Source organism: Salvelinus namaycush, chromosome 7, assembly GCF_016432855.1.
Source record: "Salvelinus namaycush isolate Seneca chromosome 7, SaNama_1.0, whole genome shotgun sequence".
Lineage (NCBI taxonomy): Eukaryota > Metazoa > Chordata > Actinopteri > Salmoniformes > Salmonidae > Salvelinus > Salvelinus namaycush.
This window is the reverse complement of record NC_052313.1, coordinates 48,225,181-48,235,371: the sequence shown is the minus strand read 5'-3', so window position 1 is coordinate 48,235,371 and position 10,191 is coordinate 48,225,181. Positions and strand designations below refer to the sequence as shown.

The 10,191-nt window shown below is 42.2% G+C and overlaps 1 protein-coding gene and 1 pseudogene across 1 annotated transcript; one reads left to right on the top strand and one right to left on the bottom strand.

The window, feature by feature from the left end:
• On the top strand, window positions 1-4,087 carry LOC120051325 (toll-like receptor 13). The gene is made up of 2 exons (XM_038998143.1): window positions 1-177; window positions 543-4,087. Exon 2 carries the CDS (start codon window positions 571-573, stop codon window positions 3,487-3,489), a length of 2,919 nt encoding a protein of 972 aa, XP_038854071.1. The 5' UTR covers window positions 1-177; window positions 543-570; the 3' UTR covers window positions 3,490-4,087.
• On the bottom strand, window positions 3,711-8,147 carry LOC120050766 (annotated as a pseudogene).
• Window positions 8,148-10,191: the final 2,044 nt, after the last annotated feature.

Here is a 10,191-nt window from a genome sequence, read left to right as displayed (position 1 = left end):
TTGTAGCTGTTTGTGAGAAATCAATCTAGACAAATACCAAGATATATTTTGAACAAAGTATAGTGAAGTAAAATGCCAGGGAAGTGCTCTTTGGAGCACGGTGGTAGAACCGGGACTCAGGTGATTACAGTCCTATGCTGCACTAGTGCTCACTGTGACTGTCTTCCTCTGACAAATGTGAGTAAAAATGATTACTATATAGTCTCGCTGTTTTTAGTGCTTTTGCTGGTCTATCTCTTCAAAAATATCATACAAATGTGTGTTTTATTCTTATTCTGAGAATGTTATTACCCTTATCTACTCATTTCTAATTTGATAGTGGTCTTTACCTTTTTTCCTTTCTACTCTAGTTTGTCTTTATCAGTAAAGCAAATGTTATGTTGATCATTTGGATTACCTATAATTAATAATCTGTCAGTTATTTTGAGGACCATAATACCAACAGCTATCAGTGTTATTGAAACTTCATTGAATTGTTTAATTATGTTACATTTCCAGCCCCCAAATGATGCAACAGTTTGTTACTTTGTAATTCTCTCTAGATCTGAAGTAGATGTCAAGCCCCTCACAATGACACTCAAGATAACCATGCCAGGAAAACAAAGTGGGTCTACATTCTCTCAGCTGAGACTCTTTCTTTGTTTCCTGATGTATTGCTGGGGTCTAGCTGATCCAGCATGTGGGTACTTCCTGAAAAACTGCACAATCCGGGGTAATCTCAGTGACCCCTCTGACATGAAAGTACTCTGTTATAACAGGAATCTTGAAGTCATACCTATAGCTATTCCGCGGAAAGTAAGCAATTTAGACTTGGCCATGAATAACATTTCCAAGATCGAAAAGTTGGATTTTAAAGGCCTATCAAACCTAAAATTTCTAAACATGTCCAGAAACCAGATCTCTCAAGTGGACGATGGGGCTCTTGGACACCTAGAGGCTCTTCAGGAACTGGGTTTGGCTCATAACAGACTCACAACCCTGTCAGACCATTTGTTTCAGGGCCTGGCCAACCTCTCCCTGCTACATCTGGACAACAACCTCATTGCAACCATCAGCTCCTCATCCTTTCAGCTTCTCTCCAGTTTGAAGACAGTGAATTTAACCAATAACAACCTTGAGAATATGAAGGAAGTTCAGCCCATCGTACAATTACCACACTTACATGAGTTGTACATTGGGAGCAACAGATTCACCTCTTTCCAGTCACAGGAAATATCAAACACGTCTATAGAGCTGAGGCTGTTGGATTTATCCCGGAATCCATTGGGAATCTTCAGGATCACGGCAGATGTTCTTCCTTACCTTGAGGTGTTAGACATCGCCTACTGTGGCCAACTTGGACACATGGAATGGGATGTGCTGGACAGGTCTTTTCTGAGAAACGTCAATCGTCTCAACTTGAGCGGCATTGAGATGTCTTTCGAGAGGATGGGTATGGTACTGCAGACTGTCAACTCCTCATTAGTCCATCTGAGATTGCATGACCTCGTCAACAGCTCAAGGCTCAAGATCAAGGCTCTCACTGATATTGCCTGCCGTATACCTACACTCAGTGTGCTCCGGCTAGAATATAACAACATAGGTAATCTCTCTGAGGAATTTCTGCAGTCATGTAAACACCTGACAGAAGTGGACATATCAGATACTGGTCTTACTCAGCTGTCTGACTTTTCATTCAGATCAATAGAGCAATTAAGTGCTTTGATACTGGGCCACAATAGGCTTTCTTTCATGCCAAAGGCCACAAGAAATCTACCGACACTGAAGATCCTGGATCTCAGCTTCAATATCATCAATAAACTAGGCTGCTCAGATTTCTCCAATCTTACAGAACTCACACAACTCATTATTTTCCACAATCAAATCCCCAACCTTCCGGCATGTGTTTTCCAGGATTTGAAAGAATTAAGGATCCTTAAAATGGGATCAAACAAAATCCTGACCTTGAATGATGCATTCATGAATGCTTTGCACAAACTTGAGATGATGAACTTGGCAGGCAATAAACTGAGCTCTATCAGAAAAGGAGAGTTTAAAAGCTTAACATCACTCAAGACTTTACTTTTATTTGACAATCAGATTGCCAGCATGGAAGATGGAGCCTTTGAGGGATTGGTCAACCTTACAGAACTTAACCTGGGCTCAAATAAGATCACTCAAATAGACATAAGAAATACTGTGCTCACGGGACTCCCACTCTTAAAAAGTCTTGATATATCCTGTAATTACATCACATATGTAAATGATGATAAACTAAACCCTCCACCCTTCTCTCATCTGACATCTCTGGAGAACCTCAGGATATTTAGTCAGCGTCACAAGGGATTGTCTCATCTACCAATCAACTTTCTGGAAGGACTGAAATATTTATTGTCATTCCAGGCAGGGAGTCTTAATATTAAGGAGCTGTACCCAGGCACATTCATTTACACACCCCGGTTGTGGTTTCTTGATATCAGTAAGAATGAGTTCACAGCCCTCACTCCAAAGCTGTTTCACCCAATCCCAAGGCTCAACAGCCTGTACCTGTCCAAAGCCCGACTTCAGTCCTTAGATTTCCTCATAGGAGCAAACCTCAGTAGAGTCACTTTACTGCAGGTGAGCAAGAACGACATAACAGTAGTCAATGAGACAGTGTTGCGTTCTCTCCCTGCCTTGACATACCTGGACATGCAAGATAATGCTTTCACCTGTGGCTGCAGCGATGCTTGGTTTGTCCAGTGGATAGAGAGCGACAACCAAACACAAGTTGTTGGTGCAGGAGAATTTACCTGCAACTATCCTGCCGATCTAAAGGACACCAAGCTGTTGGATGTTGAGCTTCAGTTCTGTATAGTACACTTAGGACTTTACTACTACATCTCTACCACTTGTCTGGTCCTCCTCACCCTGATAGCATCCTTTGCCTACCACTTCCTGAAATGGCAGGTAATTTACGGCTATTACCTCTTCCTGGCTTTCCTCTATGACACCAAGCAAAGGAATAAGCACACGCCTCATGGCTGTCAGTACGATGCCTTCATCTCCTACAACGCCCACGATGAGCCCTGGGTCCTGAGGGAGCTTCTGCCAGAGCTGGAGGGAGAGCAGGGCTGGAAGCTGTGTCTCCACCACCGGGACTTCCAGCCAGGCAAACCAATCATAGACAACATTATGGACGGCATCTACGGAAGCCGCAAGACCATCTGTGTGATCAGCCGCCGCTACCTGGAGAGTGAGTGGTGCTCCCGGGAGATCCAGGTGGCCAGCTTCCGGCTCTTTGATGAGCAGAAGGACGTCCTGATTCTGGTGTTCCTGGAGGAGATCCCTACCCACCAGCTGTCACCCTACCACCGGATGAGGAAGCTGGTGAAGAGACGCACCTACTTGAGTTGGCCCAGAGCTGGGGAGCACACTGGGGTCTTCTGGCAGCAACTACGGCTGGCTTTAGAGACCAAGGACGGCTCTTCTGAGGAAAATCCCATCCTCTCTGGGGTGCAGGCTCTGTGACTGTGACACCTTGTTTTGAAACAACCGTCACACTCTGAACCTTTTCTTTACATCTGCATGAGAATATCATTAAGAAATGCTTACACATAATTACCAGTTCATGATCACATTTACCTGTAAGACTTTTTTTTGCTTGTCATACTGTAGAATTACTTATCTGTATGTATTACTTGATTTTTCCTGTATCTTAATTATCTAATGAATGAATGCAATATAATCATACTATTTCAGTTTCTTTGTATCTTTTTAATTTAACTCATCTCTGTCATATAAAAATGTTAAACAATAATGTGATAAAGTATGATTTGAACCTTAAAAAACATTGTTTGGGTGACTTGTGAGTTGTGGTGTCAAGTTAAAGTAACTGCCCCGTGTTTCCAGATTCCTATGAAATATGACCTACAATAAATTCCAATATGAGATAAATAGTTTTCCTTCCACATTTTTTAAAATGAGGTATGTTTATATGCAGATTGTCTGTGTTAGTTACCCCAACACAACATAATGGTTTTGGCATATACCAATCATTACAAATATTAATGTGAGTAGAGGAAATAGCAAGCATTTTTGAAACGGTCTGTTTGAGATTAAAATTTAAGGTGGGATTTCTGAAGTTTTTTTTTTCTTCTCAAATGTATGCTTTGGCCACAGAAAATAGTATAGGATGAGTCAATAATTTTATTGAGTCAATCATTTTTTACTCACTGGACAGTTACTTTAACATATGTTTTGACAGCAAATTTGGCACATTTTCTAATAAGACACCATGTTGTCCATTGAGTACAGATGATCACAGTTGACATTCTTCGAAAAGGTATCTAACATAAACTGACTCCTATTCCACACAGCCCATCATGTCTGGGGTGATGTTTTTAGGGTCTGGGCGGGACTTGCTGAAAGCCAGTAGCCTGGGGGTCTCGTAGTGGTAGTACTCAGAGCTCACAAACACTTTGATGCCATCAGGGCCACACATGCCTGCCTTTATGCCGGAGATGGGCAGTGGGGCCTCTGGCTACTATTCTAGGGGTGGCAGACAGGTCAATGTCCTGCATCTTCTGTCCTGTAGGGGGAAATAGAGACAGGAAAATCGTTTTTCATTGAGTGTGTTAAAGGTCCAATGCAGCTGTTTTTATCTCAATATCAAACCATTTCTGACACAGGATAAAAAAAACATTTTTTGTGAATATTGATGTAAAAAGATCAACAACCCTTTCTTGGATAGATTTGAATGTACTCAAGTTCAATGTCCAATTAGTTACCTTGAATAATGTGCACAATATGGTGATCTGCAGAAACAAAGGCTGCGTTCACAGGCACTTCGATGCCAGCTCCTCTTTCAGGCTTTTAGGGTAGCCCTCAATCAGAGTGGAGGGAGCTGCTTATTTGTAGATGTAAACTTGGTCGCCCTGTCAACCGGAAATGGTGGCATTCAGGTGTGTTTTATGTGCCTTGGGACAAACAGAGGCATGATGGGTAACAAAACAGTTGACTGAAAAAAAGTAATTTTCTAAAAACTCAAATCAAATCAATGTTCTTTTGTCACATCCTTCGTAAACAACAGGTGTAGACTAACAGTGAAATACTGGTATTTTTCCATCAATGCAGAGTTAAAGTGACACAAGGAGTAAATATACAGTGAATAACAATAAACAATAAAGGTACTGTAGTGAGTAAAGCTTTGAACATGTTATTTATTGCAAGTGAAGTCCCTGTCTTCCCCTACATCCTGTAACCTTAGACCCACCTTGATGATGTAGATCTTGTCACTGTAGGAGAAGACTGCGTCCACCTCGTTGGCCACACATGCACATTTGTAGCCTGCTGGAGGTCATTTTGCAGGGCGCTGGCAGTGCACCTCCTTGCACAAAGGCGGAGGTAGCGGTCCTGCTGCTGGGTTGTTGCCCTCCTACGGCCTCCTCCACGTCTCCTGATGTACTGGCCTGTCTCCTGGTAGCGCCTCCATGCTCTGGACACTACGCTGACAGACACAGCAACCCTTTTTGCCACAGCTCGCATTGATGTGCCATCCTGGATGAACTGCACTACCTGACCCACTTGTGTGGGTTGTAGACTCCGTCTCATGCTACCACTAGAGTGAGAGCACCGCCAGCATTCAAAAGTGACCAAAACATCAGCCAGGAAGCATAGGAACTGAGAAGTGGTCTGTGGTCACCACCTGCAGAATCACTCCTTTTTTGGGGGTGTCTTGCTAATTGCCTATAATTTCCACCTTTTGTCTATTCCATTTGCACAACAGCATGTGAAATTTATTGTCAATCAGTGTTGCTTCCTAAGTGGAAAGTTTGATTTCACAGAAGTGTGATTGACTTGGAGTTACATTGTGTTGTTTAAGTGTTCCCTTTATTTTTTTGAGCAGTGTATTTTGTATATATTTTTTACAGGACAAATAAGAGGTGGCACGTGCTACTGTGCCCCCTATGGGCACGATGCCTTTGAATGCTGTTTACAATGGTAATGTGAACACATGATTGCATAATTTGACTTTTAAAAAGATTGCCCAAGCTGATGAGTCACTAGTAAAACGACGTGTTTAAGGGCCTATTCATATGGATATCGACTACATCATTGATATTGACAGTACCAGGCAAAGGTAGATGTGATCCTGGTCTTCAGGCTTTTCTTTGTTGTGCATGCGGAAGGCAGCATCAACATGCCCCAGGTGATGGTAGTCATCTAGCTCCTTGAAGAAGGCACTGGAGACCTGAGCTGGACCAGTGAAGCCCTTCCACAGGTGATCCCCTTAGAGTAGCATAGTTCAGATCTGGGATCAGATATACTCATGGAAATGTAAGCTTACACGCTCCTTACAGAATTCAAAAATACCTATCACAAACACGCGTTTGCAGGTCATGGTAGCCCATAACAAAATGCCCACTAACTAATCCACTACACTCTTAGAAAAAAGGGTTCCAAAAGGGATGTTTGGCTGTCCCCATCATTTTAGTTCCAGGTAGAACTCTTTTGGGTTCCATGTAGAACCCTCTGGGGAAAGGGTTCTACATGGAACCCAATAGAGTTTAACGTGGAACCAAAATGATTCTACCTGGAACCAAAAAGGGTTCTTCAAAGGGTTCTTCTATGGGGACAGCCGAAGAACCCTTTTACGTTCTAGATTGTACCTTTTTTCTAAGAGTGTACCCGTAACCCTAGCCATCCTGATGGGGACATAATGACATATCATGACAATGACAAGCCCACTGTAGGCAGAATGAGGGTAAAAAATACGACTCATAACATGGTTTTGATACCCTTGAAGAAGAAGGTGTTTCCTTTCTCGTCAGGGGCGATGGCGTCAAACTCGATGCCGTCACACCGGTCTGGGTTGGCATTGTGGTGGACCTGATCCTCGTGGTGGTCGTGGCCGTGGTCTGATGGGCCAGTCAGAGTCAAGGTGAGATGCAGGTTGAATGACTTTTCATTATTCAAACATTTCTCCACATGAAAGGGTGCGGTGTGGTTATTTGGAAGTCATGCATCCTACTCTCATATAAAAACATGTAGGACATGCGTAACGGGCTGAAATGGAATTGAATAACACCTGTGCCCGTGGCAAGTTGCAACCCTAGTTGTTAGCCTTGCCTAGCATGCCTGGATCAGTCAATGAGTTGTGAGGTCCTGCATTTTGACAGGCTGTTAAATGAATATGGATCTTAGACTCACCTGCCATCATTACATCATGGGAGCCTGCGTAGAAAAAAGCAGACATTATTCATCATAAACCACAATGTCCTCATTCTGATGAGACATGAGTCAGATCACAGACATGGGAAATTAGATAATACACTGCACATCATAACTCCACCCTCTGGGTAGATAGACCAATAATGATGCTGTTGTATACACAACCCTCCAAATAGAGCAGCTCAAAGGGATACCTGATTGATATGAAGGGGATCTGTACTGATGAGGTAATGTGGTGAATCCGTGACAGAAGGGCTGAGGTACACGACTGACTTAGACCACTCTTTGTGTGTTTAGGTTATTGATCCTGCCTTTGACCTCTGTGATATTGGAAACAAACTTATGGAACTAACCCAGCCAATGTGGGGCAGCATAGTATCCAATTGTGTTGCATAAGACATGTCTTAACACAGCACAGCGAAGCCCATAATGTGTTGAATAAAGTAACAGTTTAACAAAGCAAGTACAGAGGCAATTTAGAGGCAGTGTATTTAGCTGTGGCTACACTAACGTGGATGCCATTTTGGTAGCCCAGCGGTTAAGAGCGTTGGGCCAGTAACCGAAGGTCGCTGGTTCGAATCCCCGAGCCAACTGGGTGAAAAATCTGTCAATGTGCTGTTGAGCAAAGCACTTAACCCTAATTGGGTTACCCTACCTCCTGTAAGTGGCTCTGGATAAGAGCATCTGCTAAATGACTAACATGTAAATGTAAAGGCTTAGCAGTTGATCAGCAGTACTCACGTTGGAGCAGCATAGCTGAGTGCTAGTGCCAAGCACAGGCAGAGTGTTTGGGAGAGAAGCATCACGTTGAGCGGTCCTCCTTTGGGTCCAGGTACCGAAGAGAGCTGAGTTGAGAAAGGTGCCTGAGCAGGAGCTGACCAGACCGTTTATACTGGATCTGCCTGTGAGTGGGTGAATTTCCCAATGTGTCTTTTGTGTGTGGGATTGTAGGTAGTTCTGTGCTCTGTTTACTGAAAGAGCAGGGGGAGTGTAGGACTTTTTGCTGTTGCAAAACGATTATTTAGCGGAAACTGTTTTATATATGCATCTAATACAATGCAATCAATAAGAGCACATAAAAAATGAGTATTAATCCAACTATATGTTTATATGGCAAATTCTATTATGTTAAAAGTAAAATATTGAACATGTTGGGATGTTACACATTAATCTGGTTTGGCCAACATCATTGGGTCAGATGAAATATCATTTCCCAGTTCCAAGTGGCACACTTTTTAGCCAGGACTTTGGACAAGTGAGTTCACACAGTAGGAGCACAGAGATCAGAGTCAGACAGGGAGATCAACAACACTCTGTGACAGAAGACTTGCTTATCTTTGATCTGTCATTTGAAACTATAGACACTGGATTTCTAAAAGAAATCAAAAGAAGTCAAAATAAAAAATGAGTACATTGCAATAAAGATTTAAACCCAATTAACATTTTAATTAAATATTTACAATGTAATTGATAATCAATACACATAAAATGTGATTAAATCCACAGTATATTTGATTATATTTGAGGTGGCAGTCTCATGATAAATGTATTCAATTCAAAGACATTACCATAGCGTAGGCTATTACACATTACTGTATTTCACAACATAACTACTGGGGATAGACAGCATTTCAAAATCTTTTAGACTTCAACCTTACGAAACAAATGTGCAGTCAGACTGCAGTGTACAGTAACTGCAGTACACTGTAGTATAACTGTAGTTAGAGTGCAGTATAACTGCAGTATGCTGCAAATACTGTGTCCAAAATACCACATTCTTTTTACTGCAGTAATTTTGCAATTACTGCATCCAAAATACCACAATCGACTGCAGTTACTGCACTTTACTGCAGTTTCAAAACGGCAATCTTTTTTTGTAAGGGCAGAGGTGAAATTACAGCAACATCACATACCCTGTTGTTACACATTATATAAAATGGCCAATTTTGCGAACAGTTAGTTTATTTTGTGAGTAATCAACTGCTCACAACAACAGCAAGCCATTTTAAATGTGTCGTCAATTTTCATTGAAATACCTAGAACTCTAATAACAGATACAAAGTTCCACCCGTATTTTTGGGTCAGTGCTATCGGGGATCCTTGGGACATCCCTACTCTAAACCCTAACCCTAATCTTAACCTTAACCTCTACCCTTACCCTAGCCCTAACCTTAACCATAACCCTTACCTAACCCTAACCTTAACCCCTACCCTTACCCTTACCCTAGCCCTAGCCCTAACCTTAACCATATCCCTTACCTAACCCTGACCTTAACCGTTACCTTAAACATTTATGGGGTAGGGATGTCCCAAGGATGCCGGAGAGCACGGACCCTTCATTTTGTGTTATATGGTGTAAATAATTCACTGCTGCTCTACACTGTAGTAGCTATTAAAATACAATTATGCTTCTGCTAAATATATTTTTGCTATATACAGCTATTCTTCACCATTTTCATTTGGTTCATTATCAAACTATGATTATCACATTTAAGACAATGGGCAAATTAAAAACAAGCTAAAACATTTGCTGCAAATGAAATTGTCCTCTGCGGTAATAAAGATGTAATCTTCTCTACTGTTCTCCACAACTCTATACAGTCTGTCTTCTTTCACAATTTGTACCCTACATTGTGACTTATGATTCACTTTTTCTAGAAGAACATGACATTCTCAACAGGATCCTCTAGGATTATGCCAAAGTAGTTGTTATTTACTGAAATCTGCATCGGTGTTGACTAGAGAATGCCTACTTCTTCATCATCTTCATCTTTCCATCCTCATTTTGACAGCTTCACCCCGCCAGTGTCTCACTTGTATTGGTAGATCTTGATACAGTGGTTCATGCTGTCTGACACCACTAGCTGGCCCTCCGGCAGCAGGGCCAGGCCTCGGGGGCTGCTCAGACCCTGGGTAACAAGGGGCCAGCCTAGGCCCTTGGCAGGGTACAGCAGGACGCGGTGCAACCTGCCCCAGTCTGCCACCAGGACATCCCCATCA

Coding starts and splice junctions, on each gene's coding strand:
- LOC120051325 (XM_038998143.1), top strand. CDS start 571: ATGACACTCAAGATAACCATGCCAGGAAAACAAAGTGGGTCTACATTC.